Genomic DNA, 24,599 nt, shown 5'->3' on the forward strand with positions numbered 1-24,599 from the left:
CCGCCCAGCGCCCGCCCGCCGCCCGCGCCGCCGCCCGGGCCCCGCGCCGCCCGCCGCCCGCCCTGCGCCTTAGGTGTTGCGGGCCTCTAGCACCCGCCGCTTTCCGCTGGGGCGGCGGGGCGACGGCTCTGAGCGCGGGCTCCGGCGCCCGGCTCTCACCTTCACCTACTGCGGGCGAGGTAGGGGGTCAGCGCGCCGAGTTGGTGGGGCGCGGGGGAGGGAGGCTGGGGCGGCTCCCGGGATAAACTTGACTCTGTCCCCTTCCCCCGCAGCCGCTGCAGAGGGAGCGCCAGGCCCTGGCGGAGTGCGGGCTCGCGCAGCAAGTGAGCGCCGAGGTGAGTGCGGGCGACGCGGTCCACGCGCTCCCCTCCCTGCCTCCCTGGGCCGTGGGTCCCGCGTTGCATCCCTGGCGCGGAGCCCGCGATCGGCGGCGGCGGCGCGCGACAACGGTGGGTAAGATGGCCCTCGTCCGGGGGCTCCTGCGCACACCGGTGCGGGGGCGGCCAAGCGGGCTGCTGACGGAGGGAGCGGCCGGAGCGAAGGTCACGGCCTCGGCTCGCCGCAGACCCGAGGGCCCGCAGCGTTGAGGCGGCCTCTGGATGCCCTAAAGGTGCCGGTGGCTCCCCCAGGTGAAGCCGAGGAAGGCTGCGTCGTGAGGCCGTCGATCGTTTCTTTTCTCACGCTGAGGGGCGGCCCTGGGGACCTGTTGTCCTATGTTTAAAATGCCCTGTGGTTTTTGAACTTCAGGTCGCGAAATGGGTCCGAGTGAACCGGAGACCCCGAAAACGGAAACGAAAGGACAGAGAAGAAGTGTTTGAGAAGGTAGGGGTCCCCGAAAGAGAGCACTGGATGGAGTTCTTGATCAGTCTCCCTATCTGCCCCCTCCCCCAATACTTGGTCACCACAATAGGGTAGCTTTTTTTTTTTTACGTTTTAATTAAATTTGCAGTAAACCTTAGATTTACCTAGGTATAGTTCTATAGAAATACTGATTGATAATCCTATTGATTATCAACGTACTTTGTTCTCAGGAAGTGAAAAGGACCCAGGATGCAGATTTCTTTCATGCTCTTTAAATAGAGCATCAGGACAGAAAACCAGTTCCATTACATTATTACATTAGACCAGTAACATTTATTATGGTATGTGGTATTATTATGATATAATATCTCTAAAAACCAGGGAGTGTTCTGAGTAAATGACCCACAGTATAAGGTTTCTCTGTTTGATCCTGAGAGAGACCACTCACACTCATTAATTTAGACTATAGAGTACTCTCAAAAATGGAGAGAGAGGATGAAAGTAGTGTATTACTTTTGAAACAGTGGAGGGATTTTGCTTACTTAAAGCAAATGAGAAATTTGTTTTTCTATATTTAGAATTTCAGTGTGCTACTTTGCAGAAGTTTGGACTACCTGTTTTCTCCTGAAATTGTGTTAAGTTCAAACTTGATTTGTCATTGTAGTAAATATTATGAAATAAGGTAAGTAGTTTGTTATTTCCTGAGTGCTTTTGTTGAAAACTCTTAAAAATGAATGTTTTTACAAACATTGCAGCAGATAGGATTTTTGTTGCTTTTGCTTTAATTATTTTACTGTTTTTTGATTCTTGAAAGCACCAAGGGATTAAAATAGCAGTGTGTTGTTTTTCTGCTGCTTAGAATGTATGATGAATCATTTCTGACTCTGAAGCCAAATTCTTGCTGATAGCATTGCTGCCAACTTCTGTGATGTGTTGCCTTAGTATGGGCATTGCAGCGTCCGAGAATGTGCATAAAGCACATCATAATGAAGGTGATACCAAAGTTTCAGAGTGCATTTAAGGATACCGAGGGCAGCTTCTGAGAGAATTACAAAAAGAACTGGCCTAGGAGTTCGGTCATTTGTAAGGAGACATTCAGTGTGTGAAAAGCCCTTCCCTTTTTAAACAAAGAGTCGTACATGTCACTTCAGTTAAACAGTAATAGAAAAAGTGGTCATTTTGAACTGGCTTGAGTTTTCTGGCTGTACCTTAGCATGCTATGGTAGGTTGTGTTGGTTTAACTTTTCATGGTCTAGGCGTTTTTAAAAATGTTTGTGAGGTGATGGATGAATGAGATCATAAAATGTACAAAGAAGGAAGAAGAGTTACAAATTGGCTCGTTTAGTGTTTTAAAAAATATTTTTTAGCTATTATTTTTTTAAACCCCAAATAAGATTATCCAAGCGCACAATGTTTCATGCATAAAAGAAGGGGTAACCCTTTGTGGATTACCGGGTAATCACTACCAGAATCTGAATTTGAAGTAACCATATATGTGACACCCACTGTGTTACCCATCTGTGACCTGACCACCGCCCTCTGAGAATGAGGCTAGGGACTGAGGAGTTTGCCTTCCAAGAACACTGGAGTTCTTCACTGAGCATTTCTCCTTGAGAGAGGCTATTGTGTTGGAGCTTATGGGGATAACGTGCTTCTGACTTTTCTTAGAAATTGTGGGCCGTAGTTTTGAGGAGGACATGAAAATGAAGTGGGTTGAGACTGTCATGCCAAGCTTCCTTTCAGGGAATGAAGCTTAAATCTGACTAGCTTTGAGGGTGGAGGTGGGGGGAGGGGGGCAAGAAGGGGGGAGAATTGTGTAAGAGAGTATTAATTATCAATGTCTCCAGTTTTTCCTTCTGGTTCTGCACAGCAGCTCAGCCCTTTGCCCACTGCTTTGCCTCTGCTCTATCTTAGAGTTTGGAGCTCACTGAGGCAAAGCATGTGATATTTTCAAGGACAGGGAGAAAGGGGGTGCAATTAGCCACCAAGGGCATTAGAACAAGTTCTGAAAGACACAGAAGCTGTACAGCAGCTGGTAGCCGAGGTGTGTCCTCTGATTGCCTGAGTGTCTATTCCAAAATATGGATCAAATTCTGTGGTATTGAATATTCAAACCTAGGTCTTATGTTAACCTTTTGCTGGGATTTGAACCTGTTATTCATTGGAATCTAGGTTGTTAATTTAACATGGAGTTGAGCTTTGTTTTTTAAAATGTTCACCATGCCACAGGTAGAAGCATATTAGTCAATTTTTCTTTTTTCATGCATTTACTGTTTTTCTATAACATTAGAATTTTTCTCCTTTTATTTATTTTATGTAACCGTAAAATAAGAAAGGGTTTAGTTGTTTCTGTAGGTTGGACATTTAAAACCTATCGCTTTTATTTGCCTACTTTGTCTTGGCCCCTTTCCCTCCTGCTGCCCTTTTCCTCCATCCCCTAGGTCTCTATTTGCATCTTCAGGCCTCAGGCAGGATTCAGCCCCAGGCATGAACTGGGGGATGACTGGTCTGTATTTAACTATGCTAGGTCATAGCATTTTTCTTCTGATTTTTAGTGACTCGGGGAAAGCTGTCTTCTGACCTGCCTGAGGAAGGAAAACAAAAAGCAGTGGTGCAAGGCCAGGGTCTTAAAAATGGGCATTTGGCTGGAGTTAAACATTAAAGAGTGAAATTTTATAGGAATAATTATTTTCCCTCCTTAAAATCTTGAAAGTGCTAAGTGGTGGGCATAACCTGGTATAGCTTGAAATACTAGTTGAGGTTTTCAGTGAACTTAGAAGGAGAAGCAAAACAAACTTATCCTGTGCTCAACTGTGGGTTAAAATAACGAATAAGGAAATAAAGTAAGCTGATTGAGTGAGAGGTACCCCTGCAAAAGTGCTCTCAGATGCTCTCCTGGCCGGCACTGCTGTGTCTCGTCGATCGCACCCACCCACAAGGTAGTTCTGCTGTCTTCCTGTGCCACCTAACAGGTTTTCATTTCTTGTCTTTCTGAAAATGAGGCTTTTTTTGTCTGCATTTTCTCCTATGTTCTCTGACATTTGTTTCCGTTTTATCTTTAGGTTTTAGCTCTTTTTTCCACTGGTGTCACTTAATTTCTTTACGTTTTTTTGTTTGTTTATTTGTTTTCTTAATTTTCAGTTTAAAAACTCACCTCTCTTTTGCTTTTAGTCTCAGATGTTTTTCTCCTTACCTTCTGATATTCTTCCTTTTTCACTATTTGGAGTTCCTTTTATTTAGTTTGAATAATTCATGCAACAGAAAGGCAAGGGGACGTGAACAACTATACAAAGGACAATTAGGATGAATGGATAAGCCTGCTCTGCAAAGGACTGGTTAAACAAAGGTGATACCGACAGTGAATTGTACAGTGTGTATTTTTAAAAATAATGTTAATAGATTTTACTAAGTGACTATTGGTTTTGAAAGAACACACATTTTTTCCTGCTTTTATCTTTCACTGATTCAAAGATAAATGCCGATTATCCATTGTATTCAAAGATTAAGGACTAATATAAAGTTCTTATAAATATATACGTGTAAAATAATACAATGTTTTTGATACTTCTTTTATCAGTATTTCAGGGATTAGGATATACTGTAGAATAATAATGTATGAAATCATATATTTGAAGAAAATACCTGAATGGTGTTAATGATTTATTTTTTAAGAGAAGGAAAATTCCAGTTTTCATATTTGAAGGAAGCATGCTTCCTACTTTATGCATCTGATAACAGAGGGAACAAATTTTAAGATACTCATTTCTGGTTATGATGTCAGAAGTATTCACCGGCATACTTTCAAAACATTGGAAATTCAACAATACTAAGCTTTGCTGTTAGTATTAACAAGCACTCCTTCCTGTGAGTTTGTTTCCAAGTAAGAGTCTTGGCGAGGGTGAGATTGGTCTCTGTTATGAGTAGTTAGAAGAAACACTAGGTACAAATGGTTTCCAACAAAAGCACCCTGTAAGGTTACCTTAATTATTCTTTGCTGCTAGAACCTGAAAAATAATACCCTTGAGCATAAAATTGTTTAAATTTTAGTGAAATTTTTCCTTGAAATATCGAGTGAAACATGAAAGTCTAGGAAGGTGGTTGTGAAAATGGATTTATAATATTCAGTGGCCATTTTAGTAGGAGCCAAAATGATAAATTCGATTTTCGGAGTCTTTCAGAGAAAAATACTGGACCTATTTTGTTTGTGATACTAAATTCCGGACTATTTTCACTCTGCTTTTGTTTCACTTGTTCTTTCTACACGCTTGATTCTGAAGACCTTGATAGACTTGATAATAATTCACAGAACATTTTTTAAATCCAACTTGATTTAGGCATTTTGCCACTTTTATTGGTCCTTTTAAAATTTTACACGTTCTAGGAGAATGTTTTTATTACGATTCTGATACTGAAATATTCAACATGATAAAGGTAGGTACAAATTTTAAACTAATAAAGTCCTTTACTGCTGTTTGTCTTTTGTGACCAAGATCTGTTTTCTATTTGGTTTATGATTTCTGGAAAACAGTATTTAAGACTAATAAAAATTATCTGGTTCTTTCTTGGATCTGTAACAGCAGATGGCAACTGTGTTAGGCTTGACTCTGGAACTCTTAAGATACAGAGCTTGGCAGAATGGTGCCAGATGAATTTAGGGAGTGCTGAACTGAAGGGTCTTCTTTTCTTTATAGGAACTACTCAGATTTAGCAAAATGGTAGGTGCGGCAGCCAGTCTTATGTAATTGAGGCAGTCTTCGTGCTGAGTGGTTTCCCAGACATTGGTGCCCTTTCCTTTTTTCAAAAATGCTCTTGCCCTGTGAGAATTCATAACCAGTCTACATATATATAGCTGTAATCTCTTACAATAGCTTCATTGATACTTGATCTCGTAGAAAAGCCTTATGGATTCGAATGAGTCACAGCTCTGGAAGCACCAGCCGCCCTCCCTCACGCCCTCCCTATCAGTGAGTGCCTTTGTGTCCTGCGTTGTTCTGATTGTGCCTTTGGATGACAACTTACTTGAGTGATGGGGGGAGGCAGAATAATTTATTAAAAATAATTACAAAGAAAAAAAAATAATTACAAAGAAACCAAACAAAAGGGTAATTACAATGCTGTTAATATGCAATTTGTTATATTGCTGAAATATTTCAAACTCAGTTTTTTTTGTGGGTCTCCCTTTTTTCTCTGTAAATCCCTAGAAATCCCTACATAGTTTACAAAATTTTCTGTACCTAGGTCTCAGATGAGACCTAGTTTCACAGGATCTTAGTTGTTTTTCTTTTTACGCCTTGGCTGGATCAAGATAGAATTGCTGATAAAATGTGTTTTTGATAGCCTCACGAAGGAATTCTGACCTGTATAATTTTGTATCATTACATTTTCATCTGTTTCATAGATTTTTTTTTTTAAGACTCTGCAGTTCTTTAAAAATGTGAGAATTCTGAGTGTACTGAAATTCCTTCCCATTTTCAGCTGACATGATAGGAAAAATTTAAAGTATTGTTATCCATTTACCCTCGTGCACTTATTCACATATTTTAAAAAGAACCTTTGAATGGAACTATTAATATAATAATAGCTGACACTTGTCATGTGTCAAGCACTCTTTTAAGTGCTTTACCTGTATCAGCTCATGTAAATGTACCATTAAAGTAGTGTCACAAAATAGCAATATGATATGAGGATGTTGTAGACTGTGTCAAGCACTTTGTGAAGGTAGATGAATTATAAACAAGTCGAATAATTGCTGTAGGAGAGAATGCTTTGGGCAAGATTTTAAAATTCTTTTTAACCCAGGCTATTGACAGTCATAGACCACCAACATTTAAAGCATACGTTTCAAAGTTAAGAAAATCTCAACCAGCATGTATTTTGAAAACACTTGAAAGTGTGCAGATAATTACACTGGTGTTGATTTTAGCAGATTTGATGCCAGCAGCCATCAACTCTTATATGCCGTGAGAGATGAAAGCCATTTTAATATAAAACATAAGAGTTTGGGTAGAAAAGGAAGGCAGGCAGGGAAAAATTTCGTGACTTTTAGTTTTATAGGAAGCATTAGTTACATTCCTGTGACAGAATGCTTTACTTGGCAATCATTCCCATATTAGGCATTTTAGTGAACTGCTGTTTGTGCCTGGTATCCTATGGCACTAATAAGATGCATTATTTTAGTAGCACCTACTGGTGTCAGTGTAGTTTAGGGCCTGTCACTGTCTCCATTAATCTTCTATTTTAGGACGTTGACACTAGCATGTGTCTTTAAGTCTAGCCAACATATATTTCATTTATATTTTTGGGTCTCTACAGAAAGGAAAAATGACACTCAAGCATTGTGTTTTCAGTGCTTAGAAAAGGACCTAATTATATACACCCTCGGCAAATATTTGTTGAATCAACTAGATGCATGAATCTCACTAATGGTACTTTTGTATAAAGTCTTACCTGGCTTCTGCATTAAGAAATTTCAATGACAGAGTTTTTCATTAAAGCACATTTGGTAGAGCTTTACTATCAGTCGTGGGTCATCTTTTTCATCTTTTCTATAAAAAGCTCAAAGCCAGGAAGACTGACACTGACTCTAGCTCTGCCTCCTACTTGTGTGCTCCGTAAGTTTGTCACTTGAGTTTTGCTTTTAACTGAAAATCTTTGTATTTTGCCCAGGTAAGCCAATTTGTATTAGTTATAAAATTAATATGTTCCGTTTTATGGTACATTTTTTTCTTTTGTCCTTTTTTTGGTATTTAGGAAGGCTTGTGTTTTTGTTCTAATGGTTACTTTCACATGATAACACATTTTTGCCTCTTGTTCACTTTTGTTTGCTCATGTGTATTGATTTCTTTGCAATATTTAATATCTAAAATTAGATATTAACCTTTTCTCACCTCTCTCTTCTTTGTCTTCCATCCTGTGACTTGAAGTGTTTTATCTTTCAATTTCCAGATAAATACCTGTAACAGTCAACAAACTAATGTATTTTTCATATAATTTTCCCATCCCCTTTATCCTTTATGATAGCTGTACTATACCTACAATGTCAGAGCATGTAGCCATTACATATTATACTGTATCCTTTATAAAATCACTTAGCTTTAATTCTGGAAGTAAGTCTATATTTAATGCTCATCATCTACCCTTATATAGATCTTTAGTCTTTTGGTGTTTTGAAGCTAGTTCTGTAGTGGATTTCTCGGGAAGAGCTTGGAGCAGCAGTATTTCCTGAGCTCTTGTATGTTTATAAGTTTATACGCTTTGTACATGAAGGTCAGTTCAACTAAACATAAAATCCTTGGCTCATATTTTCTTTAAGTATCTTGAATATGTCCCTCCATTGTCTTGCATAAAGTCTGACACTAGCCTCATTTCTTTTCGTCAGAGTGAGCTGCTTTTTCTCCTGGATGCCCAGATATTTTTTTTTAATTCCAAAAATTTTTGTTTAAGATATCTCATTGTGGGTCCATTTGCCCAACTGTCACTCGCTTTTGAGCTTTACTTTCTTGATCTGTAAGATGAGAATAATGACAACTGTTTTTGCTTGCTCAGAGAGTGGATTTGAAGACTAAGATACTGTATGTAAAGTGCTTTAAATTTATTTTACTTCTTACTGTTTAAAGCCCCTTGTCAGGAACTTTAAAATTTTAAGAGTATTTCATTTTATAGTCAGTTGGATTTCAGTTGGCTTTATATTTGTGAGAAATCTAAGTGGATACTCTGAAGTCTACTTTGTGCACATGGCAATAAGTAAGCTCACTCTGATCCACTCGGGCAGAACCACTGGCCTAAAAGCACTGTGACTTTTTGCGAACACCTCTTTAGAAATTCCATCTCCTTCATAATCCTCTCATATGTTAGTTTCCCACAAAAAACTCTGGGTTTAATTTTTAATGAATTAATTTTTAATTAATTTTTAAATTTTCATTTATATGTGCATAAAACAACACAGAGAGGGAAAAGGACTATTCTTCAGAGAGCTGAAAACCTTAAATGAATCTAATCAGTCAGCATATTTTCTTAGATTTGTTGTATATAAGGCCTTGTGTAAGACGCTGCTGGAAAATACCAAAGAAATAAGAGATGTCATTTCTGGCCATGGGAGATAAAACACACAACATATCAAAGATCACTTACAAAATAGCATGTGATAAATCCAAACCAGTGTAGCACAAACCAAGGACATGAGTATGTATATGTTGCATTTTACCTGAGGCTACCCTGGACTAAGAGTTTCCATTCCTGGGCCTTGTTTTGATAAAGCAACCCTTTACACATGCAGGCTGGAAGTTATGGTGGGAAATTGGGTAATTGAATTAACTGAATCCATTTTAATGCTTTTACCTGATTTGTAAGCACAGATAGGGGTTTGATTGACATACATGTAAATAGTGTTAGTGTCTTTATTTGAATATGTGATTTTAAAAAATAAATGCATCCATGTTCTGGAAGTAAGGCTGGAACCCATCATAGAAATTCTGGTGATACTTATGAATCAGAATGATTTGGAAACTCAAGGCTAGAAATGCAATACTGTCCCTGATTCTGTGTAATGCATTCCTTATTAAATTCTATATTTACTTAAACAATTTATTTACTAACTAACTTCATTGCATATCCACAACATGCAAAACCCTTAGTAAGGAGTAGGGAGCACAGAGGAATGGGAAACAGTCCTCAGAGATTTTACTGTTAAGATGTAAAAAACTGGAAAGAAAGCAGAATTGAATCAAACTCATTTCAGAGGTAACATCAGGTATATGTACAGAGTGATTTGGATCTCACAAGGAAAGGAAGTTGTATCACTTTGGGTTATTTGCATTATCCACAAGCCTTGTCCAGGCTAGTGAAGCGATACAAATATTGGTTCCAGTTCATTCAGCTCTTGATGCATTGTAGCGTTGAGGATGTCATAATTTCTGTTCCCAAAATTCAGGTTGTTTTCATGAGAACCTACTGAAACTGTGAAGTTGGTCGAGTTGACCCTTGAACAACTTGGAGGGTAATCCAGGAAAACCTTAGAGTGAGTCCCCATATCTGAGGTTCCTCCACACCCCTGGACTAAGCTACTTATGGATCATGTAGTCCTGTAGTATTCACTAATGAAAAATATCCACAGATAAGTGGGCCACATGCAGTGGAAACTCATGTTGTTCAAGGGGAAGCTGTACTTCTCTTTGGCTTGCTAATGTCAAGTCAAAGTGCTGCAGCAAACTTAGGCTGCCTCTGAACTTGAGGATGTAAGTTTTTCATTCTTTAACTTGTGTCTTTCAGTTTTGGATTTTTTTCCTTCCTGTGTGGTTTCAAGATGAAATGAGAATATTACAGGTGGGGACTTGGAGAGATCTTCAGAGTTTCCCCCTCTTGTTGGTTTTTGGATGTTGTGTTATTTTACCCAAAAACTATCCCATGTGTTTTCAGCACTGCAGATGACTTTTTTTTTTAACAGTATTTCTAAAGACAGTTATATACTCCTTTTATTTATTTACTTTTCCCCTTTTATTTTTTGATGATGAGAACAAACAAACTTGTCAGGTGGGCCACAAAAATGGTATGAAGTATATATCCAAATCATTGATCGTTTTATGTATCCTGTAAATTAAACAAGCATTGGTTTTTTGGAGTATTAAATCATACATCTGTGAAGATTCAGATTTTATGTATATGAAAGCAATTAAACTGTTTTCCTAATTAATGCCAATGAAACTATGTAAAATGGGGAAAATGGTCTCAGAAGATAGGTCTTGATATTTCTGACATATTCACTGAAAAGGCAACAGTAGTCATTTTATGTGGTTTCATGTATAACTGAAAGTAGTAAGGCTCATTCTGTTAATTTTCTGGGGCAGTTTTTGTTTGGTGTCCAAGAAAAATTCATGATATTCATGAATAGCATGAGATGTTCAAGTAGAACAACAGAAAGAATGCAGAAGAGAAACAGAACCTACTGCTGGACTATGTTCATATACGGATTGGTTTCTGATGTTTTCTCCTTAACTGTCACACATATAAGCTTTAGCTGTAGGTGTCAAAAGATGCACTTTTATATTTATTCTTGACATTAAAGGTAAAGGATGCTGAGTGCTCTCATAGACAACAGAAGATAGCGATTCTGATTCTCTCTCTTAACAACTTTATTGAATTATATGTTGTATATATTTTATATGCCAGGAAACTCACTCATATGCACTTGTACAGCCAGCACTACCTTAAGTTTTAGAACAGGTTTCTGTCACCAAAAAGTTCCCCTGTGTCCATTCATGGTCAGTTGCTGTTGGTAACCCTGTGCAGCTACAAGTCTGCTTTCTGTCTTTATACCTTTGCCTTTTCTAAAAATGTCATATAAATGGAATCATGTGCACTTGAGTCTTTTGGATCTGGCTTCTTTTATTTATCATAATGTCTTGAGGACCAGTGATGGTCCTCAGGAGCCAGTTTCTCTGCCTGCTCATCAGCACCTGATATTATCAGATTTCTTTTTTTTTTTTTATGTTAGCCATTCTTACGGGTGTTAAGCCATGTTTTTTAATACATTAAGGCTTTTGTTTCTTGTGAGGATCTGTAAGTGTCCAAATAATCCTAATAAGGTTTTGTCCTCCATTTTGCAGATCCGAAGGTGGTAGTGTGTTCAGTGGAAACTCTGAGTGTCTCACCCAGGATCCCCAAATGAGTCACTGAGCCCAGAGTCCTCATGCGTCAGTTGTAGTGACCTACTTTGGTTCCCACTCCGTCTCCTCGTGACTCTGGTCCTCTTTGTCCACGTAGCCTTGTTAGCTGTTGCTTTCTTTTGATTCTTGTAGAATAATCCATTCTTATGTCTCTGGGATTTTGACTGATAAAATCCAGTTGTTTTCTGCAGAGGGGTGCAGGTGTCTTGGAGAGGTAACTCTCCTCCCTGCCGTGTGCAGACCTTCGGTGGCCTCAGACCTTGAGTGGCTCGGGTCTGGCTCCCATGGTGGCCCCCTTTGACTGCACCACCACCTCGCATCCTGTCAAAGGGAGATAGGTGTCTTGCCAGAATCTTTTGGGAGTTAAGTGAGGTGTCTTATCTAAAACAGCTGGCATTTACTAAGTACTTAGTATGTTTTAGAGCACCTCTTCAAATAAGATGGTGAAAGACTGACTACCTAATGGTATGTGGATAGACACCATTCATTTGGGTTTTTTCCCTTCTCCACAATAATGAGACAGGAAAACATTCTTAAATTTATTTACAGACCAAAAAAAAAAAAAGCCATACACCCCTAAACAGCCTTGATTTCTTCCTTTAATTGTTCTTCGGTTTGCAGCAAATATAGGCATAAGAGGCATACAAATCTGTTACGTTTTGTCTTTATCTTTTGACATTGTTCAAGAAGACCAATCCTGTTTCTCAGCACTCATCTACTGTTTCATTTGCATCTCTCCAGTTTGTCCACTATAGTGGAATAAATTGTCATTGTTCTTGTTCCAAACAGGAAGCTCTCAAAGTGCTCTTCAGGCTGTTGATAAGATTTCTGTTCTAGCAAAGCTCCATTTTAAATGAGTCTGTAATCATTTTTTGTGCTCAGGTCATCGCTTTTGTTTCTTCTCCTCAAACTGTTTTGATTTGAAGTTCCTTTGAAGGCTGGTGGAGCTTATACAAATACCAGCCAATGAATGACACTTGGTATTGGGCGCACCTCCTCCTCTGTTGTCATTTACAGTCATTTCTGGTCTAAGGAGAGAACTGTTACCTTTCACTAGGCAGGGTTGCAGTGTTTAATTTATTTCATGACAAAAAGTGAATTTTAGTACAGGTGGTTGTCTTGAAATATTCTCTAAAATGGTTCTTGGTCATGTTGAGTTTCTAACATAGTTTAGAACATTGGTTTTGTCACTGGAAATCTCATCTTTGTGTAGTACAGCAGCACAGAATATCAGGAAGAACTAAGAAGTTGAGGTAACTTCAGAAACTAAAATCACCACCAACAAGGAGCTGTCTTAAATAACTGGAAAAATTATAAATCGAGCACCTGGAGGAATGCGCTAGTGACTATAACGTTATGAAAGCTACTTGAAGTCCTTGACACTTGAGTGTGCCAGGCCGCAAGAGTGCACGGAGGTTGGGAGAGCATCCGGTGGAGAGCTCAACAGCTCACGCTTCACTTCAGCACTTTATGTGCGATGCAGTACGGGACTGGAGTAGTTAGGCTGGGGGAGGGCCTCTGGGCCTCTCTAACTCCAACCCTTGTTTTCCACGTGAGAACTTGGAGGTCCGCAGTACTGACCTGGGACCAGCCCCGGCTCTGTCCCGCTGTGCTCTTTTCAGCCTTCTGCTGGAACAGCTCCGGAAGTGGGCTTGTGGAGAGAGGGGGCAGCTTTGGGTTCTGGCTGAGGAGAAACTTGCACAGCTGATTTCTTGTGTCATGGAGCAGAGATACCTGAGCAGAGTGGAAAGGACGCCATGGGAGACTCGGGCTGCCCCTCCAAGGCCACTCCCTGTGGCCTGGAAACTTGTCCAGAGCGGGGTCTTGGCATGGAGCACCCTCGAGTGCTGGCTTGCCTAGGTGTGGACTGGGTCCGATTTTGAAAGCTCAGGCCTTCCAAAGAGTGGGCAATACTCTGGTGAGACAGTTAGGTGTCTGCAAGGGTTGGTGTGAAATTTTGCTTTTCATATTAAGTTAATAAACTTTACAAGGTATAGATCATTTGAGGTTTTTGTGATACTTGTCATGGACCAAGCAACTATGACAGGAAAATCACAGTTTTTGCTGTGTGTAATTAAACAACAAATTAAATATATTGTTGCTGTTTTTAATCCAACACAGTGTGGCCTAATAAGAAGGCATTATATTTTGGAATGCAGTAAAGTTACTCTCACGCCTTTTCTCCAGCCTGTGCACATATTTTTTAATGTATACATTATAATTTTTTCTAAATGCAAGACTGCTTTCCATGTTTAAGTATATTCATCCCTTGATGCTTTACAGATTTAAAGTGAAGTTTTTCTGTAGTTTTCTGACCTGGCTATTTGCTTATGGGCCAAATGACACCAGCTCTACCCCCAAAACAGTAGTATCAATAAATGCTGAACTTGGGTTATGAAAGGTTGAGCTCCCCAGAACTCTCTACTATTGGCAGGACAAAGTGAATGGGAATATTATGGTTTAGGGAAGGAACTGGCTGTGTGTTCTCTGCAACACAACTGGCAGGTAGTTTCCCAGATGGACAGGTGAACAGAAAAGGCAGGTACTGAGCCGTTCCATTTGTGTTGAAGGCGCCCTTCCCAACAGAATGAAAGGTGCTGGAGAGAATACGCTGGTTGATACTCCTGTATTGCTAACACCTGGTGTACTTTGAGTCTTCATTAAGCGTTAAGTCGCTGGCATGGTTAACGGTAGCGTTACCTAATCTTAGAGCACTGGGTTATCGTAAGACAGATCTAAATGACGCTGAACTATCTTCCGACAGAGGATCACTGCTGTACCACTGTGTGTGTATGGCTTGGGTGCCTGTGCGTGCTGACACACACAGTTTACCCATTTCACTGGCCCTTGACCTCTGAGCAGGGGAGGTTTGGGCCGAGGCCTGCTCTGTGACCACTATCTCCCATCTTGGAGGAAGGCTGCAGCCGCTATTTCCAGAGCTGGCGCTGTTTGCGTCTGCGTCTGACTCTGACTCATGCTTCCCTAGAACTGCCCTGTGTATAATGCAGAGTCACTGTCATCATGAGCTGTCCTAGGGAGAGGCTCAGTGGAGAAAGTGAAGGTGGAACAAACCTGTCTCCAGAACAGAAGGTGAACCGTACTTTTCTGCTTAGTTTTGCTTAACTTCACATTGGGTTTTTGGGGAACTGCTGTAATCCAGTGGAGTTCCAGATAAAAGATGAGAGGAAATCTGACTTGTTGCTACTAGACTCCTTGCTCTGGTGTTCAGATTCTTGACTAGGAGGAGGAGAAGCGAGTAAAACACCAGAAGTGATTGTTATAGTTTATGAGCATGTATTCATAGTTTCTCGGTTTTTAATTTTTTTATATCAGACCTGTTTTGTAATCATACACTGTTACAGAGAAGAGAGAGGGATGTGTTATAAATATATGACCTTCAGTATTCTTATTACTTGTCTTTAAAATAATCTTCCAATAATCTTGGAGGGTGAGACACATTATTTAAATGAAGGTTAAAAAGAAAGATGTATTTCTGTGGTACTCGTGGTGGGAATTTTTCTGTGAAAAACTGTTAACGGCATATTTAAAAGTAACTTCCTTTTTTAAAAAGACAACTCATTATAGTAAATCTTAATATCAGAAATAATTCAAAATTAAAATAAGTAAACAATAAAATACTGTTTCGACAGTAGTTCAGTTTTAACCATAGCTCAGTAGAGAAGAGTTCAGTTGTCAAGAACGTTTACTTCCCAGGCAGTTTCCCGACTCTAGTTTTCTTGGCAAGAGAAATGTTAATCTGTTGTGAACAGACACTTTTTTTCTTGGTTTCCCGGAACATGTGTGGTTTCCATTAGCTTCTCTCTCCACAGAACTCTGGAGATGGCTGCAGCTAATGCCTTGTGGGTCATCTGCACTCTTAGGAGTAAATTGAAACTGTAAAGTACATTTCCTCCCCACTAGAGTCCTTCATGGTATTGAAATCCCGTATTCACCTCTTACGAGCTTTTTTATCTTGAATAAACTAGCCTGTGTAAGCCTCAGCTTCCTCATCTGTAAAATAGCGCAAAGCACTTACTAAAGAGCTGGCACTGTGTCGCTGCTCACCAGCAGTAGTTATTAATGTTAATGTTATTGGTGATGGTCTTTTTCAGGGCATAAAGAGCTTTTTCTTGCCAGGGCATAAAGTCATTTGTTATTGGTGGTGTATTAATGAGAACAGAAGGAACCCTGAGAACCAGTAAGCTAGACCAAGGAATGTAACCATGGGAGAATGGCCATAAGGGTGTGAGTTTTGAACATTAGGCTGGTGTCTGTAGGACCAGCTGAAGTGTCCCCAGAGTTAAGACCAAGGAGGCAGCCTCATCACTGCCGTGACAGGTCCCAGCCATGCCTCGAGGTGCACCTGTCTCCCAAGCTGACACAGAAATCTGCTTTCTGGGGTCACTGCCTCAGGGGAACGCTGCCTCGCATTCTGTTGGAAGTTTCCACTGGGATCCTCCAAAGAGAATTTTAGTTGACATCATCAGAGCTGTGTTATTGATTTGGCTTCAGGTCTTAATTAAAGTGATCTTAATTTGCAAAAAGTGTGGCCATCAAGAAATACAGTGCTTGTTGGTGTACTGAGCATCCAAGAAGCTTTTGAAAACAAGTGTTGAGATAACCCCATACACATATCCTATAGCTACAGAGGTCTGAGTTTGCTGTAATATGATTCTTATGTCGAACGGACTTGGAGTAGTAAGTTTCCCCAGGTACTGACTTACTAATAGAAACCCACCCAGACACAGAAGAAATGGGCCCAGTGTTTGTCTCAACTATGAGTAGTGGGTTGTGCCTAATTTTAGAAAGGCTTCTCAGAATGTCCTTGCTCATGTAAACCCAGGATCAATATTTGGGGGGAAGAAATCTTTATAGATCAGCCATAACAGTACTTGATAATCAGATCTCATTTTCAAGTGGTTAAAAGGGTCATTGGACAAAACTCTGTGGACTGACTTTGGCTTTTTAATTGCTAACGATTTAAACTCCACATGCCCTCTAAATTATGAGCATGCTTAAATTTTTTTATGGGAAGGAAAGTACTTTTTTTTTAATATAGGGTAATTTTCATGTCAGATGTTATACTAGCCAGCTTGCTCCATCAGATTATGAAGGTTGCCACTTTTATTCAGCTAATCCCTCCTTTTCCCTTGTGAAGTGTATTTTAAATAGAGATTAAGGATTGAGAGAGAAAGTGGGATGGGACGAGGGGAATGAGTCATGAGAACACACTGCTGGTCATTTTTGTTAGTCTTTGGCATTCTTGGAATATTCTTACCTCTGTTGACAGAGAGCAGTCAGGGTGCAGTTCAGCTGAAGGCTCAGAAGCAGTCAAGGTGGTGTGGGCCCCTCAGGAGCCCACTGGAACATTCTCCCCATTTCCTCCCAGGCAGAGCAGTGAGAGCCACTGGAGGGATTTCATAGGCCAAGGGGGCACCTCAGCCAAGAGCCACAGCAGCGTGAGGTGGTGTTTTTCTGTACTCCAAGCCCAAGTGCGGGGTCTGCCAGTAGGTCTGTTGACCACTGTGTCTCTGAGTAGAGGGAGAACAGTTTTATTGCTTTCTTCCCAGAGTAGAGGAAATGCTTAAGAGCGGTGGGAGAGCAGGGGACAAATATAGTATTTCCCTTTTCCTGCCTGAATACTCTTTTCCACAACATTTCATTTTCATAAGATCCTATCCACTTCAACTAAAAATAATTCCACACCGTTTCCATCAGATTGGCCCTCTTAACCATTTATTTATTTTTTTTCTCTCCCCTATTCAGAAACTTTTATACAGGGATGTATATGACGGTCCTAAAATGCATGTCTTCTGGACATGGTGCATGCTCTGAAGCTGCCAGCTGGGACCTTCTGTGAGTAGATGGCAGGGGCAGTCTTGTTGGCCTGGCTGTGGGTGGTCAGGAAACTCCACAGGCTCTGATTAGCTTATCCTCACACATTTCTTTCATGACCCTTTTTCCAGCAGGGGCTGTTCCTTATGCTTGTCACCCTGACCCTTGCAACCCTCCATCTATGAGCCGTGTCAGCCCATGGCACTCAGACTTAGCCCCAGAGCCCGTTCTGGTTCTGTAGTAACAGTGCCAGATGCCATCTAGTCCCTTGTCCTGTTGTAAAGATGGTCCGTCATGAGTCTGCAAAGCAGAGCTAGTGCGTTTGTTCAGTAGCTGCTTGGCGAAAGTTGCCTCTCTCGAGAGATGGGAGTGCAGGCGTTGTAGGCTGACTTAGGGTGTTGTGCAGAGTGTGCCGGACTCACCATTGACGTTTTTCTGATTATGTAAAATTATTAAGTTGATACCGATTTTAACAAAACCTAAGTTTGAGGTGAGTGGCTTGTGTTAGATTTTGATACATGAACATAAGATTTTAATACATAAGAATTTCTGTATTTTCTCATTTCTTAATTGCTTTGGATGTCTATTATCGTGCATAGCCTAGTGCCTGGCCTGGCTTTGCCCATTACAAAGGTCTTGCTTGTGTTCGTAGGGGGCTGGACTCTGTTCCCAGGCCCCAGCACTGCCCCCGCCGGCAGCGCCCAGTAATAAGTAAGCTACTCGTGGTTACTGGCTAATAGGGCCATGACCCGGTTTGAACTACATAATAAGGAAAGAGCAGATTTATTTGCTCCTCTTGCATGACTCCCTCCCCTCATGCTCCTTTATTATCTTTAAGAGGAAATTGAATAGCAAAATTCTGCATTCTCATAATGTTAATAGCCTGATGTCATCTTTTCCACTCTGGAGTCAAGAAAATAAGAGAGACAACCAAAACACAGATTTAAGACTTTGTAGCCGTCCAGGGCTTCAACTGTAGACTCTCTGTGTGTATATATGTGCTGTTAACTGCTTGTGTAGGGTGTAATGTACATACCATATAATTCAATGTACAATTCACTGGTTTTTAGAAAATTTGCCAAGTTGTGCAGTCAGCACCAGAATTCAGTTTTAGAAAATTTCCATCATCTCAGGAAGATCCCTGGTGGCAATTAGCAGTCACTCCTTATTTCCCCCCGTCTCCCAAGCACCAGGCAACCAGTAATCTACTTCCTGTTTTTAATACTGTAAGTTTGCCTTTTCTGGATTTCATATCAGTGGAATAACACAGTATATGGTTCTATGTATTTGCCCCCGTTCACTTGATGTGTTTGAAGGTGCATCCGCATTGTGGCATGTGTCAGTAATTTGTCCCTTTTTATTCCTAACATCCCTTCATGGGAAATAGATGGGGAAACAGTGGAAACAGTGTCAGACTTTATTTTGGGGGGCTCCAAAATCACTGCAGATGGTGACTGCAGCCATGACATTAAAAGATGCTTACTTCTTGGAAGAAAAGTTATGACCAACCTAGATAGCATATTCAAAAGCAGAGATGTTGCTTTGCCGACTAAGGTCCGTCTAGTCAAGGCTATGGTTTTTCGAGTAGTCATGTATGGATGTGAGAGTTGGACTGTGAAGAAAGCTGAGCACTGAAGAATTGATGCTTTTGAACTGGGGTGTTGGAGAAGACTATTGAGAGTCCCTTGGACTACAAGGAGATCCAACCAGTCCATTCTAAAGGAGATCAGCCCTGGGTGTTCTTTGGAAGAACTGATGCTAAAGCTGAAACTCCAGTACTTTGGCCACCTGATGCAAAGAATTGACTCATTGGAAAAGACTCTGATGCTGGGAGGGATTGGGGGCAGGAGGAGAAGGGGACGACAGAGGATGAGATGGCTGAATGGCATCACTGACTCGATGGACATGAGTTTGAGTGAACTCCGGGAGTTGGTGATGGACAGGGAGGCCTGTCGTGCTGTGATTCATGGGGTCACAAAGAGTTGGATACGACTGAGCGACTGAACTGAACTGAACTGAACTGACTGAGTATTCTGTTATGTGGATATACCACATTTTTGTATGTCTGTTCACAGGAGATGGACGTTGGGGTTGTTTCTGGTTTGGGGCTATCTTTATCCCTAGTTGCTCAGTTCGTAAAAGAATATGCCTGCAATGCAGGAAACCTAAGTTCAATCCCCAGGTTGGGAAGATACCCTGGAAAAGGAAATGACAACCTACTCCAGTACTCTTGCCTGGAGAGTTCCATGGACAAAGAAACCTGGCAGGCTACAGTCCATGGGATCGCAAAGAGTCAGACACAACTGTGCAACTAACTTTCAGACTTTCAGCTTAAAGACTCACATAAGTTTTTGTGTGGATATGTGTGAAGTTTTTTTATTATGTTTTGGGTGGTGGGTTTTTTTTGTTTTTTGTTTTTTTGTGGCAATATGCTTTTAGTCCTCTTGGATAGTTACCTAGAAGTCATACAGTAAATTTACATTTAACTTTTTACGAACCTGCCAGATTGTTTTCCAAAATGTTACACCCTATTACATTCCTACCAGTGATGTATGAGGCTTCTGTTTTTTCCACATCCTTAATCACAGACCATATTTAAGGAATAACCTTAATCTTTGACTATTTTTAAAATATTCTTCTGCACAGAAGAAAGCTAGGAACAATTTTCAGGTTTTTGCAATTTTTCAAACATCTTTAATACGTGTTAACTAAAATCACAGTCCTTGCACTTGATTCTCTCTAAGATCTAGATTCTGCCAGCAGGCTTGGTTGTAATAGTTTGTCAGCTTTCCATTTTGTTTTTTTTTTCTTATAAACTTGATATAAAATTAGATTAGCTTACTTTTAGGAGGGATTTTATATTTGTACTTTTCTTTTTTTAGTTTCTCTTATTATTCAAACCTAAGGTTGTAAGTTTATATTTCTGATTATGAACATTGTTTTAATATAGAGTAGACACATGTGTATATAGAATCATGTTTTATGGTGCTTTAAATAATTAAATGGTAAAGTTTCTAGCTTACAGAATTAGGTAGCTTTTAAGGTTTCTTTATTAAAAATGCAACTAAAGGATGTTTGTATAAATCTGGGCTATTTCCAGAGACCTTACAAAAATTGTCAGGAAGAGTCTGTCATATCACTGGACATAGCAGGGATTACTGTACACTTTCAAGGCCAAGAGTTGAAAGTTGCTCATTATTTTGTTTATCCTAGGTTCTGCAGGTATGTTTTATTCTGGCAGTGAGCTTATCAAATAAACTTATTTTCTAAATAAGTCATATAATCAGTCATGACTGAGCATTCTGGTAAAACAGCCCTTGCATCACGAGTGAGGTTCATGACCGCTGTGGTGGTGTGAGCAGAAGCAGGAGTCTCAGAACACTTATTACAGGCCCATCTGTCCTTTGTGATGATCCAAAATGGGTTTTAGCACCGACCAGGTTAAATGTAATACTCTTAGGGAGGGCAGGCACCTTACCTCACGAGAGGAAAAGACCAGAGGCACCCAAGTGACAGAGCCTGTGGGAGGGAGATGGTGGCAGAGATGCTTTTCTTATGATCTGGGAGCCCAAGAGACAGCCTCAGCTGCATGTGATTTGCGTGAATTAGTCTGGCTTCCGTAGGTGCTCTATCATTGTGGGTGCAGTTTGGTGAAGGGGAATGGTTCTCACAGGGCAGAATCACACCCATGGGGGTGCTGTGGGGGTTACAGGGACTGGAGGTACTCCTGGCCTTCGGTGGGTTCAGTCCAGGAACCTTTGGTGTCCGACGCACAGCAGTTTCCAGCGTGGCAAGGAGTTACGCTGCCTCCCACACAGTCTCCAGGTGTCTGCTGGAGAGTTCCACAGGTGAAAAATCTGTGTCTAATATTTAAGCTCTAAGCTCTTTTATATATACAGCTTTAATGTTTACTAAATTATCTAGGAATGTAAGTGCCAGGTAAACCTAGGAAGATGGTATTTTGTTGAATTTTCCCAAGAGTTGTTTGCCATTTCAAAAAATCTTGTCATCAGTGGGAATGCTTTTGTATCTGAGTAATTACACCACACACCTGCTTAGTTTTAATAGCGCTGTGTTTATGGGAACTCCTTAGGCCTCTCAGTGCTTCACTATGTCTTACAGGGTACTGAGGTTTGGAAATACTGAAATCTGAATCAGTGCATTCTGAAAAACTTTCCTTTTAATTCTCCTTTGTGTCAGAGAGGAGGCATTCTGTTAAGGTCTCCCCATATGTGTTATGTGAGTTATAGTATCGCAGAATTTCATTTCTGGATAGTTTTAAAAGTGAGGCGTTGTTTCTGATACCATGGGAGCCATGGGCTCCAAGTTACGATGGGCTTTTGGTCCACATTACCAGAATATTAAATGTTTGCGTGTGTGTGGAGGGAAGGGGCAGAGGTGACGGGGCAGCAGCAGCAGCTCTCAGGCAGTGCACGTGGAGCAGAGCATCCTGGTAAGGGGGAGGTGCTTGCGTGTCTTTGGCCTGTGCTCATTTCTGTAAACTGATTCTCTAATGGGCCCTGTGGTATTCCCTAGGATGCAGCCTTCTGTACTTGCTGCCTTCCCCAATGCAAAATCATCCCTGTCACTGTGTCCTCTAAGTGGGGAAGCAGTGATATCAAGAGGCCAACCACATACTTCTGGGAAGAGATGTGGTTGGGAGGTGTGGAGCAGAGATGAGAGTGAAGAATGAAGCTGTCAGGCTTCATGAGAACATGACTGAATTCCTTTGGGCTGTTGCACAGACTCAGACCTCAGATCGCTTTACCAGTCTCAATTTTCCCAGCCTTTGTCATTTAGCAGGTGTGTATGTCTGACAGGAGCTGAGCCCCATCGCCACCCCCCATCCTAGAGCCACGCCTTCCCAGGCTGCGTTTTCTCAGCACCGTGGTTGGTCAGCGCGCTCAGGCGTAGGTGCCCTTCTCCCTGTGCTCTGCATTTCTCCCGCCTGCGCTCCCAGTGCCCTCCCGAGCTTGTGGACACCTACCCACCCTCCGTTCCTTGCTCCAGCAACTTGGTGCCATACACTCCTTCACCATAGGGTCTGAGAGACCTAGCATTTTACTGGCTGTTTTAGCACTGATCAGTTTGTAAATTTTTCTAATAATGTTCTACTCCTCCTTGTATCTGTTATTGATATCTTGGATGTTTCAGTGATTATAAACACCTTCTCCAGGAGCTTATCAGGGAACACAGTAAAGAGGAAAAAAGTGAATTCAGCCATATCACAGGAGCTATTGAGAAAGGTTTACTCAGGGGCAGGAGGTTGGAATTAACTTTAATTTGGTTTTATTTGTGATAACCGAGCCCCTGTTAACATAAAAAGCTGAGTTTCCCCTAACCCTTCGCGTACGCCTCGGAGAGTCCCTTGATGAAGTCTGGGTGACACCACAGGGTGGCATGGATCACAGCATGCCCAACAGGGCTGATTCGGTGGCCTCCGTGCTCCACCAGTTCATGTTGTTGAGACTGGAAATCTGGACTGAATGCCAGGTTGACTGCTGCAGCCCTGGTATGTTCCAGTTTCTGCCCAGGATAACTCAGTTTTGTTCTCTGGTGTGGCACCTTTCCTGTTTTTCTATTTCAGCTAGGTGTATTCAGGCCTGGCCTTCCAGTTTCAAACAAACCATGAGTCAAGGAAATTAACATTTTTTTCTCATTATAAAAGTGATACTGTCTATTAGAGAAAACACAGGAAATCTAAGAAGGTGTAAAGAAGAAAATTGAAAACTACTGGTAATCTAGTTATCCAGAGAGCTACTTACTCTTAATATTTTGGTATTTGTCCTTTAAATCTTTTGGTGGAAATAAATATTGAAAAAGAATAAGAGCATGCTTTTTATTTGTCACTTCTACTCTGTGACTTCCAAGGTGGTTCATTCAGATTATTGTTTTTTTAAAAAAAAATTCAGTGATTTTTTTTTAAATTCAGTGATTCAGCTGTGTCTTTGGAAAGATCTTTTACTTGTCATAAAAGATGACTTGATTGATGAGTACTGGAATCAACATTTAACTGCAGCCATAGTCCTGGCTTTCTGTAGGACTTGTATACCTTAACTAAATCCATTTGAAAACAATCCCCAGTGTCCTGGAGTAAACTTTTAGAAATGCAGACTAATCTGATACCACTATCTCCTGAATGGATGGTTGGACTGGGTGATGAGGGCCTGGAGATGACTCCTTTTACCTTTGACTTTCTGTGTGTGACAGTCGATGTTAAAAGTGGCAGCAGAGTGCTGTTTTTCCTCCTCTTCTCTCAGTGTGAATCAAACTGACATCCGTTTCAAGATCTAAGGGTATGCTGCTAGCTCGCCTCGTGACTTGTGTGTCGAGCTTGTAGTCACAATATAGAAATTATGGAAGATGAGCCTCTCTGTTCAGCAGTTAACTGTGAGGCCATTTCTGTTCTACTTTAAGAGTTATGGTGAAATTGATACTCTTGACTTATTCCTAAGGAATATGCAGTTACACAATGGTCTCCTGCTTTCTGGCTTTTATTAAAATTGCAAATAGTCTTTTTTTTTTTAATGCAAATAGTCTTAACTTCAAAGTAGCATAATTGAATCCTGAAAGGGGTTATTACTGTGATGCTTTGCTGCTTTGGGTATTTTTGTTTTATCCTCTGGCCTGGCTGGCTTTTCTGACCCATCTTGCTCTCTGCATCGGTGAGGACCCCTCCTGGTGAGGTACGGTTCCAGGCCGGTGGGGAGTCTGGTGTTTGCAGTGCCCAGGTCGTCTCTGCAGTGTGCAGGCACACACAAGCGAAGGGGTGTCAGCACACACAAGTACACGTCAGATGCACGTTTGTGTGGGTGAGGAGCATTCGTTATTTTGGCGATACATTTCTCTTCATTTACCTGTGTTTACTTGAATGAAATGGAGTCAGTGCTTCTCTCTGTATCTGTTCTTCAAGCATCTGCTCTTCTTAGTTTAAGACGATGTCATGAGGGTGCTTTCCCTCACAACATCCAATAACAGAACATGTTGGCCATGCTCCTTGTGTTCCCAGAGAAGCAGAACGTGGTGTCAGGTGGGTCTCCATCTGAACGTGAGGAGGAACTAAGTTCCTCAGAGCAGCTTTCTGGAGAAGCTTATACCTGACTGACACCTCACCATCTAGGGAACACAGCCCTGTGCTGGCGCCCTGGTGGTGGCCAGTGGCCGGAGCTTGAGGTCTGAACTGCATGCTCCTGAAGACGAAAAGGGACCTTTGGGGTTTACTCCCACGAGGCACCAGAAAGCTGCTGAACCTCAACTCTGTATCCTCTTTCAGCCCAAATTTCAGAGGGTGGGAGAATTAAT

The 24,599-nt window shown here is 41.1% G+C and overlaps 1 protein-coding gene across 3 annotated transcripts in view; it reads left to right on the forward strand.

Annotated features, from left to right (window-relative positions):
* The window catches only part of LOC120867013 (aminopeptidase O (putative)), a 418,141-nt gene that overhangs the window by 339,923 nt on the left and 53,619 nt on the right, over positions 1 to 24,599 (forward strand). For 2 of the 3 annotated variants that reach the window (XM_040245140.1, XM_040245132.1), the window contains exons 12-13: positions 273 to 335; positions 748 to 822. In XM_040245140.1, coding sequence (XP_040101074.1) covers positions 273 to 335; positions 748 to 822 — 138 coding nt within the window. Of the gene's footprint in view, positions 1 to 272; positions 450 to 747; positions 823 to 24,599 lie in introns of all 3 variants that reach the window. The other variant, XM_040245125.1, reaches the window with a different exon arrangement.

This window comes from Oryx dammah, unplaced genomic scaffold, assembly GCF_014754425.2.
Source record: "Oryx dammah isolate SB20612 unplaced genomic scaffold, SCBI_Odam_1.1 HiC_scaffold_1, whole genome shotgun sequence".
Taxonomy (NCBI): domain Eukaryota; kingdom Metazoa; phylum Chordata; class Mammalia; order Artiodactyla; family Bovidae; genus Oryx; species Oryx dammah.